Raw genomic sequence first — 26,088 nt, forward strand, 5'->3', positions numbered from 1 at the left:
CGCTACCAGAGGATGTAGTGATGGCCACTTGAATAAACGTGGATTCATGCAGGATAAGTCTATCAATGGCTACTAGCCACAGTGACTAAGGGAAACCTCCACATTCAGAAGCATTAATCCTTTGAATCCCAGAGCCAGGAGGGCCACATCAGGGGAAGGCCTTTAAGCCTTGTTGGCTGCCCAGAGGAACTGGTTGGCCACTGTGTGAGACAAGATGCTGGACTAGATGGACCATTGGTCTGATCCAGCAGGGCTCTTCTTATGTTCTTAACCCATGGCAGCAATCTTAAGTAGAAAGAGTACACAAGTGAAGCTTTGCTGTGGAAAGGAAAGCTACTTGCACAGTACAAGGTTTATAAGATACTATATTCAGTTGGTAAAATGAGCTGCTTCTTACTCACACTTTCTACTCAGTTGGACCATGGCTTTCTTTTTCCAGGTTCAAACTGCAGTGTTTGGCTTAGCAATAAAATTAGTTACCTGGTGTTAGAGGGACTGTAAATTGTCTTCAGTTCTTCAAGATTAGAGCACACACACAAACACCCTTAACCAGCCAGAATGTTCTTTAGTTAGTACAGACTAACTTTGAAGCCCACTTCTGAATGTGATAAACCTGAGGATAAACATGCAGAGTCAAACCCCGGCCAGTCAAGATTTCCATCAGTTAACAGTCTAAAACCCATACACAGAACTACCCTATATATTCCCATACAGGAAGAATCCTAAAATGTGCAAAATAGACCTTATTTTCTTTAGGTGACATGCTTGTCTTAAGGCCGTCTGATTCAGGACCCAGACCAGTCTTCTTGGAGTTTGTTTCTTTTCACCAACATCCAAATCCCTTGAAGCTCCCAGCAAGTTCTCTTCACAGTGCCAAAATCCCTCAATCAGTAGTTCTGGGTAGCTGCTGTTAAGCACATCCACTTTATCTACTTGTATCTTTTGAAAACTGAAAAGCATGGAAGAGCAAAGGTTATAGAATATTTGAAATGATGGCAGAAAGTCTAGATCAGCTGCCAAGTTTCCCCAGAAACACGGTCAGTTGTTTGCTCTTCCACAAAGGGTCTGGTTCAGTGGTTTTCCTTAATCTACTTTTAAACTTGAGTAGTGGCTGTTGTTTGTTCAAACACTTTCATAGTCTGTCTTAAAAGCAACTTTCTTTCTTGCTCTTGACTCTTGTCCATATTGCTTGTTAGTCTTTGTTAGAGAAACAATCCCTTGTTGTTTGGTTTCATTGATGAGCAGATCAGCCAGCATTCGGGGGGAAAAGCTGGGTATGCTTACTGCAAAAAAGCTTGGGGAGGTGAGTGTTCCGTTACTGCCGACTGTTCTGCTAATAGCAGCCTGTGCTGGCCTCCCCATGTGTATTTGAGAATGCAGATCTGAGATTGCTTCTTCCAATCACTGCTGCAAGCACTGTCCCTCTTTGGGAGGGGAAAGGGTCAGCGACGTTGGTGAGGAGGATCCCTGGGTTGATAACGAGAGCAGCTGGCACAGCAGAAGCTGGAGTAATATTCATTATTGCAGAGCTGCGCCTGTAATATCAGCTCACAGTTGGCAAGATGCGGTTGGTCAACACACTCCCTGCTTGGGTCCACAGGAAGGGGTGCAGGTACTGCAAGCAGAAAGAGGAGGCAGACGTTAACAGTACACTTTAATGCAGTACCCCAAAATTGACGTTCCAGCCTCAGCATTGTAGTACAGAAACTAAGCATGCCCTTACTGCATTTAGTTCAAAAATATTTGTGGTGGGAGAAAATAAGTCAGAAATAGCAACAGCAGCCAGTGGTGTTTGAGGGAACAGTTACCATTTTTAGTAAGACATTTATCGCCCTATGTGGCATATAGAAGCTTCAAGCTGTGAGTCACACTAAAGTTGCTACCTACACGAAAAAGTGGCTATTCCTAAAGAGGCTATTTAGTTGGAAGGCCTTACTTTGAACAGCTTAGCCTTAATTTAGCTTTCCTGTTCCCCTTCTCTATCTCCCTTCCACAAGCAAAATATTGACTGATTAAAACAGTTTGCTAACTATACTACTGGAGCCTCTTCTCATGTGAATAATACACAATTTAGCTACATAATTAATGAAACTGAGTAGCTTACAGGGTGACAAATTTTCTCTTGATTAGGGCCAGGGTGTGCACACACAGCCACTTATATAAGACAGAAAGTAGATCATCATTTACAAATTACTAGCATAGACCAGAGGTCCATCCAGTATAACATCCTGTTGCCAGGAATGGCATGTAAGCTGTCCTGGGGACCCTCACAAGCAAAGCACTGAAGTATTAGCTCTCCCCTGCTGTTGCCTTTCAGCAGATGATATTCAGAAGAATACCAGCTCAGAACCCAGAGGTTCCCTTTAAACTGGTCAACAGCAAAAAATAGCTATCTGCTTATCCTATCAGGTTGTCTAATCTCTCTTCATAGCAACACGCAACAGTGAATTCTCTAAATTATACATTTTGATGCCTTTTGTCTGTTATCTTAATTTCATTTAATGTCCCAGAGTTAGCAGTACAGGAGGAAAAGCGTGGAAGAGAGCCCTTGAGTGATGGGCCAGTTCGAATGCGAGCAGCCACTGATATTCCCCCCCCCCTTATATTGTAGCTGCCCTGTCCTGGATAGTCCACGCTAACCCAATCTCAAAAGCTAAGCAGGGTCAGTCTTGGTCAGTATTTGGATGGAAGACCTCCAAGGAATTCCAGGGGTGTGATACAGAGGCAGGCAATGGGCAAACCACTTCTGAAGGGCTCTTGCCATGAAAACCCTACAGGGTTGCCTTATGTCAGGTGCAATTTGACGGGGGCGGGAAATGTTGTAGTGTAGGATTGAGTTGCATCTTAAGATCAGGGTACCATTCCATTTTTCAGATGAGTATCCACTGTTTTCAATACCTATCTTCGCTCTAATTATGCTACCAAAACATTTTAGAAGAGCAGCCATAGACTGTGTAGTAAGGGTTAGTGAGTAAGACCCAGGTTCAAATCCCCATTTGGCCATGAAACTCACTGGGTGACCTTTGTCCAGTCACACTCTCATCTTAATTTACTTACTTTAGCTTGGACAAATGACATCTGAGGGGTAATAAGATCGACGTTTACAAGATTATGCATAGGATAGAGCAGGTAGAGAAAGAGGAACTTTTCTCCCTTTCTCACAATACAAGAAGTCATGGGCACTCAATGAAATTGCTGGGCAGTCGGGTTAGAACAGAAAAAAGGAAGTACTTCTTCACCCAAAGAGTGATTAACACATGGAATTCACTGCCACAAGCATTGACGGCTTCAAGAGGGAATTAGATAACCATATGGAGCAGAGGTCCATCAGTGGCTATTAGCCACAAGGTATAGATAGGAACTCACAGTCTGGGGCAAGGGATGCTCTGTATTCTTGGTGCTTGGGGGGGGGCAACAGTGGGAGGGATTCTAGTGTCATCTGGCCCCACAGCTGGACCTCCTGATGGCACCTGGTATTTTTGGCTACTGTGTGACAGAGTGTTGGACTGGATGGGCCTTCGTCCTGATCCAACATTGGCTTCTCTTTAGTCCTTAACAGGGTTGTTGTAAGGATACAATTGAGAATGGAAAATCTTGTACACCATCCTGTCCTCCTCGGAGGAAAGGCAGGATAAATGTGTACTAGATGTCTTCTTTCAGTTGTAACACTCAAAAGTATTTGTGTGTCCCTTCAGGGACTAAACCAGTTCATGGCATGAGGTATTAGGGAAGAGAAGAACAGCCTAATTAAATATGGAAGGTTATATTTGACAAGGAGTTTCTTACTGAGTGTAAGCCAAGAAATCAAGGGCAGAACTAAAAAGAAAACAGTTAGTGGATGATGTAAGAAGTCTGGTTGCAGCTTAAATTACATTTTGCACCTTGATAGTGATCACTGAATACAGAACTGTTTTATCAATCCAGTTACAAAGGGTACAAAAAAGGGTTCTTTCCCTTTACAGAACTTGCAGTTACAGCCCTTTTCATTTGCCAGTTGCTACAGGGCTATTTGAAGGGGAATGCCACAAATTCCAGATGTCTGCACCTTTCATGAACTGAGTCTTATAATTAGAAATAAGAACATAAGAACATAAGAGATGCCAATGTTGGATCAGGCCAAAGGCCCATCCAGTCCAACACTCTGTATCACACAGTGGCCAGAAATACCAGTGCCATCAGGAGGTCCACCAGTGGGGCCAGGACATTAGAAGCCCTCCCACTGTTGACCCCCCCCAAGCACCAAGATGACAGAGCAACACTTGCCCCAGAGCCCCTATCTATACCTTGTGGCTAATAGCCACTGATGGACCTCTGCTCCATATCTAATTCCCTTTTGAAGCCGTCCATGCCTGTTGCCGCCACCACCTCCTGTGGCAATGAATTCCAAGTGTTAATCACTCTTTGGGTGAAGAAGTACTTCCTTTTATCCGTTCTAACCTGACCGCTCAGCAATTTCATGGAGTGCCCACGAGTTCTTGTATTGTGAGAAAGGGAGAAAAGTACCTCTTTCTCTACCTGTTCTATCCCATGCATAATCTTATAAACCTCAATCATGTCACCCCTCAGTCGTCGTTTCTCCAAGCTAAAGAGCCCTAAGCGCCTTAAGGGAAAGTGTCCCAACCCTTTTATCATTCGAGTTGCCCTTTTCTGCACTTTTTCCAAAGCTATAATATCCTTTTTAAGGTGTGGTGACCAGAACTGCACACAGTATTCCAAATGTGGTCGCACCATTGATTTATATAGGGGCATTATGATATTGGCTGATCTGTTTTCAATACCCTTCCTAATAATTCCCAGGATAGCATTGGCCTTCTTTATTGCAGTCACACACTGTCTCGACATTTTCAGTGAGTTATCTACTACAACTCCAAGATCTCTCTCTTGATCAGTCTCTGCCAGTTCAGACCCCATCAACGTGTATTTATATTTAGGATTTTTGGCTCCAGTGTGCATCACCTTGCACTTGGCCACATTGAACCCCATTTGCCATGTTGACGCCCACTTGCCCATCTTTGACAGATCCCTTTGGAGTGCCTCACAATCCTCACTGGTTTTCACCACCCTGAACAACTTCGTATCATCCGCAAATTTAGCCACTTCACTGCTTACTCCTTGAATCAAACCTTGAGCACCAAATGCCACATAAGCAGCAGCTCTTCTCTAGTGACACTTAAGCAGGAAGATCTGGACAAAGGCGTATGATCACTCAATGCACTTCTCTCAATACTCCACCAGTAGTAGGGCCTCTGCTGTACCAGCTTCCCTTGAATCCATGCAGCAGTGCAGCTGGGGGTGTGTGTGTCTGTATGGGCTTTATATTATCGGCTTAATGATAGCCCAGCTTGGCTTCTCTCTCTCTCTCTTTTACACTTTAGCACAAGATTAGTATGTGGGCACCTAAAGACATACTACACCATTCTTTTTTACTTTGTAGCCCATCGGAAGAAAGACATGCCCAGTTTCCAGGGTGGAATCCTAAACCTCTAGAGACTTAGGCAGAAGGTCTGCCAAACACACCCACCTTCTGACCTCCTCCTGATCACTTTCACTTCCGTGCTGGCACTGACGGAGTTGCTGCCCCTGTAGGCACTGCAGGTGTAGGACCCTTCATCACCTATCTGCACATTGTTTATATGAAGGCTTCCATCGTGGAACATACGGACATGATGGCCATCAGCTCTCACCGGAACCCCATTCCTGAGCAAAAAGAAATGACTGGACTAGTTACCTTCCATGTTGAAATGGAGCCTCTTTCTGGCTCCTACATATTCCAAGGGAGGAACAGAAACTTTTAATACAGCGAGGCTGGGTTAAGAAAGATTCTTCTGAGGGACAAGTCCTTATATAAAAAGTGTGCTTTGACTTGTAGCACAAACTAAGCCTGGACAGCTCCAGGGTCTGAGAGATCTTTGTTTGGTGGTTACATGGTGTTAATTCTCAATTTCTCAATTAAATTCTTTACCTTGACCATCTGATGTTGACATTGTTGCCTGTCACAGAACATCGAAGCTGGGTATTCTCTCCCTCAGACACAGAGAGGCTGGGTAGCACACCAGTGATTCTCAGCTCTCCTGGGCAAGAAAGGGTATTGTCAGTAACCAGGAACATTCTGCCCAAGAAGCTGAAGCAATTATTTCAGGAAGGGCACTCTGAAATTAGCAACCCAAAGCCTTGTTGCATGGATGAACTAACTCACAAGCTGGACACTTGGCCTATGGTAGAGCGTTGGAAAGGATTCTCAAAACAGGCCAAAGCAGGATCCTTTGCCCCGACACCACCTGATGCAATCCCCAATATATAAAGGCCTCCTGCTTCATGGCACTCCCTCTACCACCAAGAATATGAACTCTCAGCAACAACAGTCACATTGCTCATTCAGCCATAGCAGTGGCTATGGACACACACTCCTGCTCTAACAGGGTACATCTCAATTACAAACTAAGAACACCTGAAAGAAGTTCACTCCCAAAAAAACCCCAACCCTGCCGTCTATTGAAACTCCAACCTCAAAACCCTGCCTATGGATAGATATTAGGTGGAGGCTGGGGGGGGGTAACGCTAAACACTTTACAGGTATTTCTATAGCCCCCCCCCCAAAAAAAATTGGTTTGTCTCAAATGTATTACTGATAAAGCCTAGGTCTGATTCCCACCTCACTGCCCTGTTGGTAAAAGTGGGAAATGGTGGGGAGTGTCTTTATACCATAGCATTACAAATTCCCCTGGTCATCTTCTCTGTAGATTGGTCTCATCCAGTTGAAATTACACAGAGAGCTGCTAACCTGATGGCTTGATTTAACAAAATAAAAAATAAAACACAGAACACTTTCCCCATGCCTGCTTCCTTGGTATCAAAGCAAAGCTTTCTCCCCCTCCTTTTCCAAGTACCTTGAGGTCTAATCTGGATTCTTCTCTGATCCTGGGAACGGCCATTGGAAGCAATGCAGGTAAAGTAGCCGGCATCTTCCGTGCTCAGGCGACTGATCACCAAGGCACCATCAGCCTGCTGCCTATACCTGGGAACCAAAACCCAAACATACCATGTTTTCTGGGAGAAGAGGTGAAAAAACATTTATATGGACCAGGCCTTGGATTAATAACTCATTTAATTGCTGAAACTGTAGTTGTTTTAGGACACCCCCAAACCTCACACAGATCAAAATATAACTTGCTCTGGCATCTGGTGCTCTGCTGTCACCAGCCCTACTTAATGAAAGAGAAAAGCACTCATTTCTCTTCCGGCTCATCCTGTGGAAGAGCATGTAGAACACTGCTGGGTCCAGCATCTTGTCCTCCCTTTAATGACATGTATGCCATCTTCAAGGTGTTGCAAGACTCCTGTTTACATTTGTTTCAACAGGCTAACATGACAACCACCCTGGAACCAATCCCAGACTGTAACAGTCTGATAAATGACTAGTTTAAGTTACCAGAACAAAGCCTGGATATTATAGGAAGGAAAGGGTGCACAGGCACACACGTGTGTGGGGAGCAGTGCTATACAATGTAAAGGCTCCCAAGCAACAGCCCCTCCCAGTTACTCTCAAGGGAATTCCCAGATAAGAACCTAAGAAGAACCCTGTTGGATCAGACCAATGGTCCATCTAGTTTAGCGCCCTGTTTCACACAGTGCCCAAGCAGTTGCCCTGGATGAACAACAAACAGGGCACAGAGGCCAAAGCGTTCCCCTGCTGTTGCCTCCTAGCAATGATATTCAGAATACCGTTGCCCCTGAATATGGAGGTTCCTTTTAGTCATCATTGGCCAGTAGTCATTGATGGATCTCTCCTCCATGAATCTGTCTAACCCCCTTTTAAAGTCATCTATGTTCACAGCCATCTTCATATCCATCGGCAATGAAATCCACAATTTTAATTACGTGTTGAGTGTTTCTTTTTGTCTGTCCTGAATCTATTGCCCATCAACTACACTAGATGTCCCCAAGTTCTAAAAGTTTGGCAGAGGAAAAAAAGTGTCTCTGTCCCAGATACTCAGCCATTTACAGGCATTTTTCCACATTCTGATTAGAATGATCTAAGGCTGCCCATCAAGTGTGGGAGTGGGGATAGGCGAATGTCTGCAGTGCTTCACCTTTCTTCGGATAAAGACACACATGGTGGATTTGGAGGCAGTTTTTGCAGCATATTGCTGCTGGACAGCTTCCCATGCTGGGCAGCCCACCTCCATCTGGGATTCTTTCACTGGTGTGGTGTGTGCTGTTGCTCCTGAACTCAACAAAAAGAGTAAAGAGAGGCAGGAAAGGAGTGAAAACAGGCAAAATATACACTGAAGGAAGAAAAGCTGGGAAACTGAAAAGTGGAAATGCCAAGAGACCAGCACTAGTAAAAAGAAATTAGTGCAATAAGGTACACAGAGAAATAGAAGGCTTAAACTAAGAGATGGCCTTAATGATGTGCTAATCATTTGAATCTGTGGTTCTTGGTTTTAATATTGTCTGTATATCTGGAAACTATAACAGAAAAGTGGTACATAAATATATTTTAATTAACCGAGTTGTAGAGACAAATAACATATCAAGAAACCTGCTGGATCAGAGCAATGGTCCATCTAGTCCAGCATCCTGTCTTACACAGTGGCCAACCAATTCCTCTGGATGGCCAACAACAGGGCATAGAGGCCAAGGCCTTCCCCTGATGTTGTCTCCTAGCTCTAGAGGCGTGGTCAAATGGCAAGTTTACTGCAATTTGTTCCAGCTGTAGATTTGATCGGGGATATTTTTTAGTAGGTTCAGATGATCACACATCCCTTGCCCAACCACTTGCATTGTGCAACGAGGCCATCCAGACATCCGCGCCGCCCAAGTGGTGGCATGGCACAATTTTAAAAAAATCTTTGTGCATGCACATGCGCACATATGTGCATATGTGCATGCGCAAACCACAGCTCCCACTTGCATGCAGTGGTTTTTTCCCAAACAGTGAACAAAGTGAACTACTGATGTGTAACCAAGCACTGTTTTATGTGCCATAGAGCGTTCATGCATTTAATATATTCAGCGCAGGATTGGTCATATGCACAATGGTGAAAGCCGAAAAAACAGACTACCACAAGAAGGACGTACAGATGACCTAATTGCATTCATAGCAAGAGATGGCTGTCCAGATAGGAGAAACTGTGGATTCACAGCACAAGTGGTAGAAAAGTACTTGATTTTCCCAGTGTTGGAAAACACGCTAGAAAACCGGGAGGATTGCGGGGGTGAGTCCGCTTTGATACAGGAGACAGAATCAGCTATGTGATAGGGAACAGTTGTGAAACCCAATCAAAATGACCATGTGATCACAGCCTAGGATTCAGAGGATTAGTGCCACTGAATGTGGAGGTTCCCCTCAGTCACCATGGCTAGTAGTCACTGACAGACCTCTCCTCCATGAATCTAATCCCCTTTCAAAGCTGTCAATTCCTGTGGCCATCACATCTTCTGGCAGCAAATTCCACATTTTAATCACTCTCTGTGTAAAGCAGTATTTCCTTTTGTCTGTCCTGAACATAGTACCCATCACATGTGGGTGAGGAACATGTGGGTAGGAAACTAAAAAAGAAGGCATAACAGTGTTGGCACTTGAAGCACGGAGAATACCTTGGCAGGATCTGGCACCTACCAGGAACCAGAGTTGACCAGACATACTTGGCCTATTTCTTGATGGGCCCAGTGATAATAGAAGAAACAGTATGGGAAAGCTATGTCCTGCCATCTCCTCAAATGGCCTCCCCTGAGGGAAGTGAGAGTACAAAAGAGTTGGGTGGAGGAGAGGTGCAATATGGAAGGGAAAAAAAGAAGAGGGGAGCCATAGTGTGAAAGGCCCGTGGACATCTTGGGTCTGAGGGCCAACAAATACCAGCTGTTGTCCTATAACAATGTAGGCTTCTTGAATGAGTGATCATGGCCCTCCAAATTGCTGGAGGCCTGCCAAGTGTGCACCCCTGGGATACATAAAACGATGGAAGAGCAGCACCGTCTCTAGCACTGTCACTTACCTGGAAGAAGAGATGGGCTGTCCATCCTTCTGCCACTCAATGGTTAGAGAAGGTGCAGCTTCGACTCGGCAAGGCAATCTGACTCGCTCCCCAATGTTGGCATCAACTACTGAGGGCTCATTCTTGTACATTTTTAACCTGCAAAGTACATGCCCACATTAGCCTCCCCAAGTAGTAATATTCCAGCCCACATATTTGAAACTTTCATATGCAACCCCTTATCCTTAGCGTGCAACCTGCCCCACCCTGCCCCCTACCACCTAGAGTTCACAGTAGCTCCTCAACTTGCTCTGGACACAAGTGGATGCCTTCAGAGGCTGTGTTGCAGCCAGTCTGCTGCTTCTGTCTTAAGCACTTTACAAAGTGAAAGCTTGTACAAATACATCTCTTCTAAGTGTTTGGCTTCAGGCCCAGAGAACTGCTTTAGCCAAAAGAGTCCCATGTAACTAAATGTTCTTTTGAATAGTCTGCCTGGCTCCACTGAATGCTCTCCATGAAAGACTGGAGAAATTTCAACAAAATGCTGCTGTTCTCCCTGTAACTACTGGGGGACTGCCACTAGCTGATACCCCATCAGCATGCGCACAGTGTAGGGTGAGGGGTTCATTCAAACAAGATCTGACTCACTGACTCCTCTCCCCAGCTAACAGCCTCTAAAGCCTGTGCAGCTGTCTCAGATCCCGGCTACCTTCCTAAGGGTTCAGGCTATCAACTGGTTAGGGAGGGGAGGATTGCTCTCACACTCAGTCCAAGCAGCCTGCATTACCCTAGTCCCCTGACCCCCATCTGAGGGGGCACACAGAGCAGGCTGCACAGAGCTGAAGCGTCACTGTCACCATCAGCTCAGTGGGTCAGGGGGATCCCAAATGGAGTAGCAGTGATTGTGTCTCCTTCCTCTGTAGAATTCACGAGCAACCTGCCCTGGAACTCTGGGGGCAGCAGCAGAAGAGGAACAAAGCAAACTGGGAGACCATTTCTGTCCATCTAACTGGCTGCAGTACTTCTCAATCCCCATTACCCCTGCAGAATTCTGAAGTGCTCTACCACTTGCAGAAAACTCTCTCATAGTTGTAATCTTGAGATTTCAGGTTTAATTCCCATTTGCACCAAGTGAGGAGTTTCCAGGCTGTTTCTGTTGCACCCAGGGCTGACTGTCTCAGGGTTAAACAGCTCACCACATTTTACTGCAGAACCGTGTACTCTGTCTGTTTAGACACAGCAACCCAGCTCTTTACACAAGCACTTTTCATCAACAGCACTGATTTCACCAGGTTTCTTCAATCTTGCAGGTATGATGTTATTTCTAAAACTAACTTTTTCCCTTGCTTTAGCACTAGTGCTTCAATGTCTACTCTCTTTCTACTATCTATTTTCCCAAGAGGTGACTACGAATCCCATTTCTAAAACTAGATGGAAAAGAGGTATGGTTTGTTACCCCATCACCTACACAGACCATTCTCTTTTCTAACTAATTCACAAAGCAAAAACGAGCCTCGTTTAGGATACTGGCAGTGCAAATCACAAAGGATAATATCAGCTGCTTGTAACCTTACCTGTATGGGGAATGAGGATGCTCAGAGGAGACAACTGAATGCCCAGTACTAACTCCTAAACCAAATACTCCATGTTGACGATTCTGTCCATGATTAACCTGGTGCCTCGTTCCCTCTGCGACTGCAGGTCCATAGATACCTAGAGAGAAAATTCTGACTAAGGCTTGGATCCTGCCTAGAAATTCTGAAGATGGAAGAGGGGATTTGTGCCAATTCTCCCATCCCACAGCTATTCTCACATTCACCAGAAGAAGCGGGGGGGGGGGGCATTTTGGGCTACAGCAGAAGAGGAGGCAGGGAAGTCACATTCTGTAGGCAGAAATCCTCTGTGGAAATTTTAGGCAGGATCCAAGCCTCAGATTTCCCCTTCACTTATGATACTTCACGCAGAGGTGCCTTTTGCTATTGTATATCATAACTGGCAAGTTATCTGTTCGCCTCTTTCGCTTTGAAAGACTTAGAAAATGTTTAGTACCCACAATGTGCCGTTTGAAAGCCCAACACTTATGTGGTTAAACATAATTGACTGTGGCATTTAAATTCTAAGTTCTCCGAAGCCCTACCCCCTAGCAATCAGAGGCCAAGCTTGTTTTGTGTTATCTGGGTTGGCCCCAATAAGAGACATTACATGTATTTTGCTTCTTTTTCCAGCTTGTGCCGGTTTATGTGAAATTTATGAGCAGTTAATCCAAGAGTTCTCTGCAGCCAGCCACTATGTGTACCGAGAGCCAATCAGTTAATGGCAGGGCAGAAAGAAAAGTCATTGGTAAAATGTAAGAGTGAAGATGTCACAAGGTGAAAAGAAGGAGAATAAGAGCATTGTAACAAGCTGGGTGAAAGAAACTATGGACTCTAATCAAGAAATCCTACATCTGCTGCAAAAGAAAAGATGACACATTCCTGGAAACTTTACAGTCTTCCCTGGATACTAACACAGCTGATAATCAGCTATGAAACTTTCTCATTCTGGATAGCTGTAAGCATGCCCACTATGAAGGGTTGTTACACCACTGTTTTTACTATGAATGGCAACTGTCATCTGTTTCACTAACACTGACACAACTGGTATGATCATGATGAACATTCTGTAAGATAGTGAAAGGGATAAGGGCTGGCGGGGTGGTCTACTGACTTTCCTAAGTCCAGCATTAGAAATTGACCTTTTCCTTTTGATATTGGGGAAAAATGGGCAAGGCTAGCTCAGGTCTCAAGACAGAAACAAGTAATGACCTTTGATCCTTAGCTGAATCTGTCTGCGTTCCGTCCTCCCATTGGAAATTATACACATATAGGTCCCAGCATCCTCAGCTCTGAGCTGGCTGATCACCAAGGAACTGTCAGATTGGTAAGTATGCCTGCAGGGCAAATTGAGAGCATGACTAACACACCATCTAAGCAGGTCACTGGCATAATATACATGATAACAAAGCTACATTATATGCTTAAATCTTATCTAGCCTGGCCATACCACCAAGAGGTAAATACAGTGCTAACATAATGTTTACATTGCTACCATTTTTTCTTAACCCAGTGATGTAGCTTCAGGTCAGAGAGTGAGTTGACAGCCCAAGGCCACCAAATTAGCTGCACAGCTGAGTGGAAATTTGATCCTAGGTCTTCCAGGTTCTAATATGACAGTCCAGGACACTATCTCTATTTATTCTATTTACTGCATGTGTACCCCACCCTTTTCCCCCAATGAATAGCCCATGCTCATCATGGCTTAGGAAACTAAGCAGGGTTGGCCATGGATGAGAGACCACCAAAGAAGACAGAAGTTGCTACATGGAGGAAGACAATGGCAAACCACCTCTGCTCATCTCTTGCCTTGAATACCCATTGGCTGGGATTGCCATGAATCGGTTGCAACTCAACAGCACATTCTTCATTTTAGAGTGTACGGGTTACTATATTTTGAAAAGCAAAAAAGAAGACATATTTCCCAACTGACGACTTCGAACAACTATGACAAATCTCATTTTAAATACCCCTACTATTTAAGCTGTGACAACTAGTACTAACTAGAAATATTCCTAACCTTCCTTGTTTTTAAATAACAACAGTTTTAATTGATTAATTGAGGCTAAATAAGAGAGGACAGACACCAAAAAAACAGGACAGGTCCTGTAAAAAGAGGACATCTAACCCTAAAGAACATTAGAAGAGTCTGCTGGATCAGACTAGTGGTCCATCCAGAGTGGTTTAGTGGTTAAGAGCAGCAAACTTTAATCTGGAGTGATGCTGGTTAGGAAGTTGGAGCTCTTGAAGTAGGGTCCAGCTGACCCTTGCTGAGACCCCAGGGGTCATACAGGATCCAGTATTGCTGCCAGAGAACAAATTAATGAAACTGCAAAAAAACCCCAACCCACTTTATTTTAACTCAGTCTAGCCAACAAATGGCCCTGCTATGACAATGATGATCTGGCCACCTGGATCCACATCTCAGTAACATCAAGATGAATAATTGTAATGCACTGTACATAGGTCTCCCTTCAAATCAATTCAGAGAATCCAGTTGGTGCAGAATGCCTCAGCTCAGCTATTATCAGGAGCTGGATGGAGCCTGCATATTACTCCTGTTCTGCAATCACTGCATTATCTGCCCATCAGTTACTGGGCTCAATTCAAGGTACTGGCTATCCCACACAAAGCCATTCATGGCCTTGACCCCTCATAGCTATGGAACCACCTCTCCCCCAGGCTTTGCTCATCTCAGCAGGGTCTTCTTGCAGGTGCCACCCTGAAAATGGTTCAGAAAGGTACTTGGGTAAAGAGATAGGGACTATACTGCTGTGTATAACGTATACTGTTTTGCTGTAAGTACATTCCTATAGCATAATTTCTGCTTCATTTAACATGTCATGTTAATGCTTATGTTGTGTTACAACTCTCTTTCAGATTTCTACTGGTTTTTATTGCAATGTTCATTGGAGGTCCCATCTTGTTGACTGTATTGATTTGCATTGTGTAATTTGCCTTGAGCCTCAAAGAGTCTCAAATAACCTAAATAAATAAATAAACAGCGGCAGTTTTGATACACGTTATTACAGTTTTGCTGATGCCTATCATTTCAAGTGTTTTCAGGAGCCATGTATGAGGGAGTGAATCAAATGCCTTCTTGTAATCAATCCAAGCAACATTCAGATTGGTTTTCTGCATTTTACAATTTTGTAAGACCATTTTATCAATCAGTAACTGATCTTTAGTACCTTGGGATTTTTGGAACATTTGTTTTTGTTCATGAGGTAAAACTGAATTGAGTTGTAGATATTCTTGAACAGAATTGGCTACAATTCCTGCCCATATTTTAAAAGTTGTTGGGAAGTGGGTAATGGGGCAAAAGTTGCTTGGCACTGCTCATTTCTCTTTGTTCTTCAGAATGAAAAATGTCCTGCCAGTTGTTAACCAGTCTTCTACTGCTTTGGAATGAAGCACATCATTAAGCCATTGCACCAGTTGTGAAGACTTGTCTACTTTTTAAGCCAATAGCCATGGACTTCATCTCTTCCAGGCACTGTCCAGTTTTTCACTTCCTTCAATTGTTTTTGCAGGCTTTCCATGGTTATTGTAAGATCCTCCATTTGCTTTCTTGTCAGTTTGTTTTCCATATCTGTGATCCAGATGGCTTTTTATTGTATTCTTTTGAATTTTCTTAGAGCTCTTTCCAGAAAGTTGTTGTCTTTTCTTTGTCTGGTTTCTTTGTCTGGTCCTCTCCCTCTAGTGATTTCTAGAACTGTCTTTGGTTAGTTTGAAAGTTTTGTCTGTACTGCTGGATCCTACTGATAGGATCTTCTTGGATATTGCAACAGTTCTTTGAATTCCCAAAGATTCTTTGGGACTTCTGATTACAAACAGATAAACACCTAGAGTATAACACCCCTGATATCACCATTGTAGGGGAAAAAATGAGAAATAGGGTTTGGATCATTGATATTGCAATCCCAGGGTACAGCAGAATAGAAAAGAAAGGAGAAGATAAAAAATAACAAGACCTACGAACAGAGTTACAGCACCTCTGGGAGAAGAAGGTTACCATTGTGCCAGTTATCACTGGAGCCTTTGGAGCAGTGCACAGAAGTTTCAAGAAACAGCGGAACATTCTGGGCATTAAGCAAATAACACCAGCTCAGCTCCAGAAGACAGTGTTGCTTGGAACAGCAAGAATCCTGTGAATATACATCTGCAATTCCCAAGAACTTGGCTAGATCTTGAATTGCAGAACACCATCAACCAGCCAAATATCAGACTGTTACAATTCATAACAATCACAATAATAATAATATCTGAACAATTTCATTGGGTGCCACCGAGTTCTAGTGTGATGGACTCCCTCTGACTCCCTCTATCCATTTTCTTCACCCAATGCATAATTTTATAAACCCCTATCATCTCTCCCCTTAGCCGTCTTTTCTTCTAAAAAGGCCCAGTCTCTCTAGCCTTTCCTCGTAAGAAAGATGTTCCAACCCACTAATCATCTTTATTGCCCTCCTTTTTACTTTTTCCAGTTCTGCAATGTCATTTTTGAGTTATAATACCAGAACTGCACACATTATTCCAAATGAGGCCACACCATAGCTTTATAACAAGGGCATCACAAAACTGGCCATTTTATTTTCAATCTGTTTCCTAATAATTCCTAGTATGGAGTTGGCCTTTTTCACGATTGCATTAAGCTTTCCACAACAACCCCGAGATTTCTTTCCATCTCAGCCTCACCCAGTTCAGACCCCATCAGCATATATTAAGAATTAGGATTTTCTATTCCGATATACATCTCCTTACAAACTTCATTTGCCATATGGTTGCCCAGAATTTAGAGAAATCCTCCTGTAGCTCTTCAGCCTGCCTTCGTTTTGAATAATTTGATATCTTCTGCAAACCTGGCTACTACATTGCTTTGTCCCAATTCCAAATCATTTATGAACAAATTCAATACCACTGGTCCCAATACTGATCCTTGTGGAACCCCACTGCTCACTCCTCTCCATAATAAAAACTGTCTATTCATTCCTACTCTCTGCTTCCTGCCATTTAACCAACTTTTAATCCATGAGTGAATCAGTCCTCTTATCCTATGATTGCTAAGCTTACGCACAAGTCTTTGGTGAGTCACCATGTCAAAAGGCCTTTGGAAGTCCAAGTATATAATGTCTACTGGATTGACCTTATCCATATGCTACTCAAAGAACTCTAAGAGACTGGTAAGGCAAGACTTTCCTTTGCAAAAGCCATGTTGATTTTCCCTCAGCAGACTTTCTTCCTTGATGTGCTTAATAATTTGCTCTTTAATAACACTTTCTACTAATTTACCTGGAACAGATGTTAGACTAACTGGTCTGTAATTTCTTGGATCCCCTCTGGACCCCTGTTATCCTCACAACAAGCCTGTGAGGTAGTCTGAGTGTGTGTGGCCCAGCAAGGTTACCCATTTATTTATTTACTAGGAATAAGGCTCATTGCGGAAATAAATACAACAAGCTCTAGAAAGAGGCTCTGGGCAGGTGCCCAAGCCTTGGGCACTCAGTGTCAATTTGCTGTGGTGACCTCAGCAGGTATAATGACACAGAGTCCACCATTTTCTCCAGGGGAACTGATCTCTGCCATCTGAACAGCAGTTGTAATTCTGAGTGATCTCCAGCCCTCACCTAGAGACTCGCAACAATTGTTTCATGGGAGGAAATGGGTGATTTGGTGGGTGGATTCTCTGGTATTGTACCTGTCTCCCACCCCTTCTCAAATCCCACCCTCTCCAGGATCCACCCCTCAAATATCCAGGAATTTCTCAGCCTGGAGGTGGCAACCTTATCTCTTTCCCAGCCAACTATCAACCTACCATTATCTGCCCCTCTGACTTCAGGTTTCCATCTCCTTCCCCTTCCCTGCAGCCTCTACCTGGGAAAAGTACAGTCTTTCTCCACTGTGGGAACCAAAGCAGCTCACATCATTCTCCTTTCCCCCTTTTCATCTGCACAACCCTGTGAGGTAGGTTAGTCAGAAAGTCTGAGTTGTCTGAAATCACCCAATCAGCTTCCACAGCAAGAACCTGGATCTGGCAGACCCTGCTCTGAAGCACTAACTGCCCCGTCACACTGGCTGTCATGGGGGGCCACCTCAGCAGGGTATAATGAGATACAGTCCACCATTTTCTCTAGGGGAACTGATCTGATTGGTCTCCAGCCCTGACCTGGAGATTGGCAACAATAGTTCCCCAGGAGGAAAAGTACAGTCTTTCTCCATAGTGGGGACCAAAGCAGCTTACATCATTCTTCTCTCCCCTTTTGATCTCCACAACAGCCCTGTGAGGTAGGTTAGGCTGAAAGTCTGTGACTGGCCCAAAATCACCCACTCAGCTTCCACAGCAAGAACCTAGGTCTCTTCTTGGAAAAAATAACTGCTTTGGAGAGTGGACTCTATTCTATTTAGCATTCTATTTAGCTGAGGCCTCTCCCCTCCCCACACTTTGGCTTCCATAGACTCCACCACAAAATCTCCAGGATTTTCCCAACCTGGAGCTGGCAACCCTAGTCAGGACTGGCCCCAATGAGTTCCCCACAAAGGCCAAAGTAGGTCTGGAAAGGGCCTTCTGCCCCTGCATTTTTACTGACAGAACCACACTTGGTTGCCTAGCAACAGCCACTGAGGGAAAAGTGAGCCACACAGTAGTTTGGGCAGTTTATTTAGACAGGCAATGGCTAAGCTGGCAGTGGGCAGGGGAGAGGAGCGGACTCAGCAGCCAGCCAATGGCACGCAAGTACTCGTTGAGTGGTGGTTGACAGGCCAATGGCTGATGGAGCGCACAGCACAGCCAATGGGAGAGCTGGAAAGTGCCAATACGCTGGGCTTTTATTTATAAATATATATGAATGAGAGATCATATAGCACAGGAGGCATAAAATAATATAAAATATAGAACCAAGCTGATACAACGGGTATGCAATCCGATTAGGCAATCCCCCTAAATACTAATACCTAAATTTTCAATCCATTCAATTGTAGCTGGGAAGAGTCCGAAGAGCTCTATCACATCTCCATGGAAAGCGCAACACTCACATTCCTGTGATTGACGAAAAATAGTTTGGCAGGCTGCACCACAATCACATTCCGGTCCTGGTATTCTGCCCCAGTTAAACAACAGGTCTGCCCAACTGCCAAAGTCTGTTCATATTCTGTTAGCCATCTTCCATGCTTTACATGGCAAGTCAACTCCTGTGGGCCTCTCATTGGTGTTTATCAGGTTATGGTTATCGGGTGGAATTGATTTCATCTATGTTCGCGACCATTCATTCCCTACAATGAAATTTTGTGATTGCAGGATTTGTGCAGATCTTATTGCTGGGTGTCGGGATCTTAGTCTTAGTCTAGAGAGGCCCGCTTCAGCCATGTCTTTGTGGATGGGCAACTCTATGTTTTCAGTGTTCTTTCTATATTCATGAAGACGAGCATCTTGTCTTCAGAGATGCAGGGGAGCGATATAGCACAATGTGGGTAGCCAACAGGATTTGAGTGGGTTTAATACATCTGCTGATAGTTCTTGATGTATTGAGGTTGGACATCAAGTTTATGGACATGGGGGCTGTTGAGCTACACTGAAGCACCATATTCCACACTACTATACACCAACCCCATCGAGCTTCCATCACTGAGTGTGGATTTGAACATGGACCTCCCAGATCCTAGTCAGCCAGTACACAACACTGGCCTGACATAAATGCATGTAGCAGTTGCTTAACTATAACAAACATAGGCCACAGAATTCACCTTTTTCAGCACAGTGAGTGCCGAATACTGAGGTTCTATAGCCATTTATAAAAATTACTATGTTCTTTAAAGTGTAAGAAGTTAAAAATATTAGAATTGACTATGTTCCCTCCCTTTCCCAAATTCTACCAGGTTGGTTTAAATGAGTAAGCTTGGTTCCATAGTGTATGTGGGGTAGAGGGGGAAAGCAAAGGCTGGTTCACCTGTCTGATGGCACTGGTCGTCCATCTTTCTGCCACTCAATTCTGGAGAAAGGGGAATTGCCAGCCTTGCAGAGAAGACGAATGCTTTGTCCCAGGCCTGCCTCCACAGTGGAAGACCCTGATCCTTCCAAGAAGACCCTGAAAAAAAAGAGAGAAATTTTCCAGATAATTCTATCTCCTACCATCTTCAAGGTCACTCTGAAAGACAGGATGAGAAACTCATGGCTGCGGGTAGAGAAAGAACCTCTAACAGTTGTCATCACATTTCTGCACACGCAGGGAGCTCTAAGAAACCCATTTTAGGTAGCCCTGTATATCCCAGTCAGGATGAACAGTATTTAAACTACACTGTACAGCTATGGCTAGGAAACAGAGAGCTTTGTAGAGATTCAGAAAGATATATCTAACAGAAAGATATATCTAACATGATCCATCACCCTGCATAGCTGAACCCCAAAATCATGAAAATGCATTTCTCTTGGAGAATCAAGAGTTGTGTTATTTAGATGATGAACCAAAGCCAAGCTGCCATATCCAAATGCTTTTGTAACTACATCTGTTGTTCAAAATATCCCTAGAAAAGTTTGGGATTATCCAGAACCTAGAGAAATACAACTAATCAGAGAGCTCAGGAAAGATACAGCTGAATAAGTCTGCTCTTATTTGTTGTACTTCCGTGCTCTCCTGTGAAGCCAATGGGAATGCTGGCATATGAAGATGCACAACTGGTTGCTTAAGAAGGAGAAATCTTTGCCAGTGGATAGCTGACATTCCACGAGGGAATGTTACTAACAGTGTTTCTGTCTTGGATAACAGCAAAGGTTCTCATGCTGCAGAAAACCAGCCCCTCAGTAGGAAAGCATGCTAGCATTAAAATGTTACCTGTTCAGAGAATGTTGTAAGGAAGAGTCTGGTGGGGTTTGATGCTCAAATCCATTCACTGTTGATTCATCTGCTCCAGATGGCCTCCTCCATTCCTCATGCCCATTGTAAACTGTCCGTCCATTGACAGTCAACTGTCTGTCAGTGTGTCCAGAAACCACAGTTTCCCCCAACCCATGCAGGTGCTTTGCTGGATCCATCCTTCTTTCCCCATAAGTTGCTGAGTGATAAGAATGTTGCTGCTGGCTATCCAGCACAGCAGTCCCTTGCTGAGACTCCGGCAGTGCATCTGTAACCATAGTCCTTCCCCAACCCCTTTCTACATGGCGCAGTGCTGATTGAGCTTCTGAGCCACCTTGTGCAATGTGGAAAGTTCTTTGTCCTCCTGTGTGGCTCTGACTGATGGCTCCTCTTGCAGACTGCTGCTGTGGCTGCTCCTGTGCATTCCCTTCTTGCAAGTGAGGTCTCGACTGGATGCTGGGGATTGCAATGTGCTGCTGATGCCTCACATCACTTCTTCCCACAGATACATGGCAAGTTCCCATGCACTCCTCTTCAGAAGCAAAGTTGTTCTTATTACCATGGCATCCTCCATACCAGAATCGGTTGCACTTCCCAACATCATATACAAAGTACCAACGAGTTGTCCAATCTGTGCAGGGGCCATGGGCACTGGGTAGCAGACAGTTGATAGGATAAGCTATCAGAAGAGAGAGACACAGCCACAGATTTAGCCGACTCACACTAAACTCAAAGAACACTCTCACATACTCAGGGTGCATTCAGACGTGCTGTTTGATCTGGTGTTGTCACGCTTCAGCAACTGATTTTATCTGCACGATCACACAGTCAACATCTGCCTCCCGTCCCCAGCCGTTGGTTTCCGGCTCAAAACCCCTTTAACCCTGAGTATTTTGTTACCAGGTCCCAAAGTGGCGTTTTCTCAGCCCTCCCGTTTAAAGCCGCATTTTCCTCCTGTGTGATCGCTCCTCCGGTGTCAAGCCACTTCTGGTTTAAACCTCCTCTCCGTTCGAAAGCTGCCCTAGGTTTCCGCTTTTTGCCTGCCATTTCTTTAATGTGTTGGCAGTGTGCGCATAGGCGGAGCTCTGCCACTGCATTTAGAAAACCGACATTTAAACGGTCACTTGTTTTAGCGTTTAGATGAGTTCGGGATCTCACGGAGGCCATTTTCGGGTCAAACGTTTAAAGGGAAATCTTTTGTTGGAGGGGTTGGATTGATTCGCCCTGGTGGTTCTGCGCATGCGCCATGATAGTTCCCCCCCCATTCTACAGAGGGGCGCCTATGCGCATGCGCAAACTGAGAAAAAAATTAAAAACTGCCGACGCACACTCCCGCACGTCGGTAGTGTAGACACCAGGGAACAATGTGACTGTGCAGTGAGGTGGGGTAAGTGTGGTTGCGATTATCCAGATCAAATATAATCCGGTTAGAACCGGAGCAGTTTAACCCACTCTCAGCACACCGTCTGACCACACCCTCAGTGTATCAAACGCTATGGTGAGAAGTCAGAAATCTGAGGCTCTTAACCCTTGGTCATAAATTCATACCTGATCTCTCAAAGATACAAGACTACTTTCACTGGCATTTTTGTTTTTAAAGCTACTAGCAAGAACACTATTACTGGGGCATGGCACAGACAGCAAGGTAAGGCCAAAGGAGTTCCAGAATTCCTTGAACAAGAAGTGCTGCCATCTTTGTAATTCTCTGTTCCCAGGGAACCCTGGGAGCTGGAGTACTATGGGGGGGGGGAGAAGAGATTTGGCTTTTGATAAAAGTTTTAATTGAATGGCTATGCTCAAAGAATCCTGGTAAGTGCAGTTTTTAGAGAGTGTTGAATAATCCATAAGTGTTCTGTAAGACCTAAGTTAGTAACATCAATATGCCTTTACATACAGAGTCAAGGTTCAAAACATCAGAGGCTCAGTACAGTGTTATTAGGCTTAACATCAAAAACTGTAGCTCATGAAAGCAGATATTGTGTCCAGGGGGTACGAGTGGGTGAATACTTCTGAGTTGGACTTGTGCCCATCCTGACTTACGACAGCTACTGAAGGCACAGTTTCTGGTAAACACTGCCACTTTAAAGGGAAGACAAGTTGTTTCAAGTCTATCCTGCCAATGCCATCTGGTTTCTGACCTTCCCTTTTTGAAAAGCTACACTGAACAATCATGACTCAGAAGAATCAAGAATAGAAATGCATTAGTGATTCCTCTCCAGCTGTAATACTGACTATAAAACCCAGCTGGAAGAACATACAGTATTCTGTTGGCTTTACAGGCTTTTTACAGATTTTTTTTTTTAATGAAGTCAACAGAATTCAGACTTGTACTGCCCAATTCAGACTTGTATTGCATTCTGGCACAAGGATGACTGCTTTATAATTTGATGGTAAAGGCCAGCTTATAACACACATATTAAAAGAATGTAGTTTATTTCTGTCCATTCTTATAGAAAGCACTGAGTGAACCCACCCTTAAAAACCAAACGTTACTTACATTGACCGGGTCTGTTGAGGCATCCTTCCCCCAGAGGCCCTGAAGCAGAAGCAATGTTGTCATAGCAACAACCATACATAGAACTTCGGCACTCCACGGTTGGACTCTGCTGGGACAGAACTCGGCTTGCCTTCAACAAAACCAGATATGATTGAGATGACATCATTCAATACAGTGTGTCAAAGGTCACAGATAGTAGAACCAATTATAGAAACAATTCAGAAGTTTGTTTTTTTAAATATACACTGCTTAGTAGGAGGCAGCAGCAGACTGACTCTGACAGGGTCAAAGACAATCTCTTCAAATCACACATTCAACACAATTCTGAAGGTCATGTTACCCAAAGAGGTGATCTCCTATTTAGTAGGGGGAATTAGATTTAAGGAGACAGAGTGAGTGGGGATAACTGGGATTCTCCACCTATATTTATGGGAATTTTTCCCTTACGAAAACTCTTGAAATAAACCAGGTAGATGTTCAAAGCAAAAGGTTTTTATTAGAAAGAGAAAGAATAAAACAAAATACACACAATGAACACACATACAAGAGCTAACTAAGGGAAACACAGGGAGGAAAAGGGGGGAGCAATTCCAGGGTGGATGATAATTACCAGTCTTGAAGAAAGAGGTCTGTGGAAGCAGCAAAATGATCAGCGTTTTGTGAAGAAAAGACAGCCTGTCATGCTCTGGGTTGCCCCCAGGCCCTGGAAATCCAGTCGCCGTGTTGGGGAAGGACTTAAGAAGGAAGCTAGCGCCTCAGATATAGAAGGGCTGGAGGTTGTGTCATGCCCCAGGCACCTTCCTCAGACCGACCACCTCTCCTCCTCCTCTCTGGAGTGACTGGGCGATCTCCTCTGAAATCCTCCCCAGCACTCTTCCGCTTCCCTCCTTTTATCTGTCTTCCCCTCCCTTAGTGACACACCCCTTTCTGGTATTACTGAGCCTATAGCCTCTTCCACCTGCCCATCACCGTGTTCCCCAATCCCTTGGTGCTTCCCCTTTTGGTCCCGCCTCCCTGTATATCCCCGGTGTCTGGGGCGTGCAGGGGAGTGCCTACTTCCGGTAAGGACGAAGGGACTGACGCCCGCTGTTTTGACATCTCCAAATCTGAGGGGTAAGGCTGGGACCCTCCAACTGACTCTTCCTCTCGATCAGGCCCGCCCCCCCTGAGTCAGCGGCTGAGGAACAGTGTCCGTGCCGGACCGTTCCTCCGGCCCCATCTCTTCCTGGTTCCTCCTGTGTCTCTGTGGTCGTGGAGGGAGGGGGTTGGAGTCTTGTGAGTCTCCTGGACTGCCTCCCATGGCTCGGGGTCTGTCGCCTCTGTCGTCCATCGAACCCATTGCCCCGGGAGCTTTGTTGCCTGGGGTTCGCTGAGAGCCCGGCACAGGTAGTGCCAATCCCGCCACGGACACAGCCCAACAAAGTGGGGGTGTATGCAGAAGATCCAAGACACACACACAAGCACACTCTGCTGGGAAGCAAACTGCCTTTTGATATAGGGCAAAATGTACCCTCTGGCAGGTATGATGTTTTTGCTAAAAAAACCCTCAATAACTAAATGGGCTTTTCGGAGGTGGACAGAAAAATGGGTTTTCCTGAGGTGGACTACTGATGTGAAAGGGGCTTGATGACCCTGCAAGTACCGAATGGGAAAGCTAACAGAATTAAGATTACGTGGCACTTAATTAGGGGAAGTGGGTGCAGAGGAAGTAAAGTTGGAATTGATGAGACTAGTCCAAGATGAGTCAATAGATCCTGATGGACCATTATCCCATAGTAATGCATCTCTCCAGAGCAGTAGACAGTCAGCCGCCCTTACCTACATTTCTAAAATATATGTCCTTGCTTGTTTCTGATTGGCATCCATTTTGTTTGATTTTGGACCAGGCAGTGTCCTGCACTTATGATTTTTGGGGTGATTTTAAGAAGGGTGATTATAGTTTATAGCTAGAATATAGCTAAACTGCCCCTTAGTGAGGACAAAGGAAAGCATCCAAGAAGTTTTCTCTCTGACCTGGAGAAATTACCACCAGGAAAGATGAGCACGTATACAAGTTGTTTCATAAGCTACTCCACTGAAGTTGCCAAGGAGGAGAAAAACAGATGTCACTTTTGCTTCAGGCTGGTAATGTTGATCTCTTGCCTATAGTAGGGACTAAATGGAGATCACTCACTCATACAGCAATAGCTAACTATCCTGCCCACCTACTGGAAAAAAAAGACTCTTACTCCAGATGGCAGGTCTGCAGGGTATGAGAAGTCAGTTGCTGGGCAGTGTTCCCAGTTGCTCTGTTCTCTGTCACTATTTTTGGGCACCAAGCCCATCCATTATGCTAGTTCTGAGTGTCCCAGCAGATAATTCAGTATTGCAAATATAATCCTCCTGCACCCAGCAAAACAGCTGGGCTGAGATTCAAACACAACTGCCAAAGATAGATTCATGGCCAGAAGTGTCAATAGCAGAAGATGAAAAGGTTAAGGAGGAAGCAAGAGGAGCAATGGCTATCCACAGAATATACATAGCACCAGGCTGCATGTCCAGAAGGCAGAATTAGTGAGTCCTGAATGGACAATTTGATGCTAGAAGTTAGTGGCTATTATCTAGGCAGGATTGTAGTGTCTCATGATTGATCTGAAAACCTGTTTGGTTCATCTACTCTTTTCCTTTGTTTGATTTCTGTGGATCACACACTGTGGATCACACACAACTCCAGAGAAAAATATACCAAGCTATTTTCTCAAATACAAAATTGATCCCAATTCCCAAGCATGAACAGCTTTTGAGGTACAAGGGACTGAGTGCTGGACACATAGAGGAATTTCAGACAGACGATATAAACCGGAAGAGGAACGGTTCCCAAACAGTTTCTGGTCTGTCATTTCAGACAGAACCGTTTTAGAACTGGTTCCCTACCAGAATATATTTGTAATTTCAGACACAAACGCTTCTGTCCCGTTTAGGAAATGAGGCTGAAGCGTTTTACCTGTCAACCGTTTCCAAGTAGTCTTCAGTTTCCTCTCCCGGTTCCGATGCGCTTTTTCCCACCGTTTTTCGCCCATGCGGGCGATCTCTGGCTTTTTTTGGGGGGGGGGATTCGCTTTATAGTGTTATAGCGCTATAACGCAACAGCATTATATCAACCCCATTGAAATGCCGGGAGTGTTTTGTTATAGTGC

The 26,088-nt window shown here is 44.5% G+C and overlaps 1 protein-coding gene across 1 annotated transcript in view; it reads right to left on the reverse strand.

The window, feature by feature from the left end:
* Positions 1–545: 545 nt before the first annotated feature.
* PAPLN (papilin, proteoglycan-like sulfated glycoprotein) overlaps positions 546–26,088 on the reverse strand; it is a 116,772-nt gene continuing 91,229 nt past the window's right edge. Inside the window, exons 19-28 of the mRNA XM_015420071.1 lie at positions 22,913–23,042; positions 20,395–21,094; positions 19,513–19,650; positions 12,782–12,906; positions 11,552–11,690; positions 9,999–10,136; positions 6,888–7,015; positions 5,963–6,071; positions 5,522–5,697; positions 546–1,615 (exon numbers count right to left, since the gene is read on the reverse strand). Coding sequence (XP_015275557.1) covers positions 1,443–1,615; positions 5,522–5,697; positions 5,963–6,071; positions 6,888–7,015; positions 9,999–10,136; positions 11,552–11,690; positions 12,782–12,906; positions 19,513–19,650; positions 20,395–21,094; positions 22,913–23,042 — 1,956 coding nt within the window. The 3' untranslated portion in view covers positions 546–1,442. The remainder of the gene's footprint in view (positions 1,616–5,521; positions 5,698–5,962; positions 6,072–6,887; positions 7,016–9,998; positions 10,137–11,551; positions 11,691–12,781; positions 12,907–19,512; positions 19,651–20,394; positions 21,095–22,912; positions 23,043–26,088) is intronic.

The sequence above is a fragment of the Gekko japonicus genome, unplaced genomic scaffold (assembly GCF_001447785.1).
Source record: "Gekko japonicus isolate JY-2015 unplaced genomic scaffold, Gekko_japonicus_V1.1 scaffold27, whole genome shotgun sequence".
Classification (NCBI taxonomy): Eukaryota; Metazoa; Chordata; class Lepidosauria; order Squamata; family Gekkonidae; genus Gekko; species Gekko japonicus.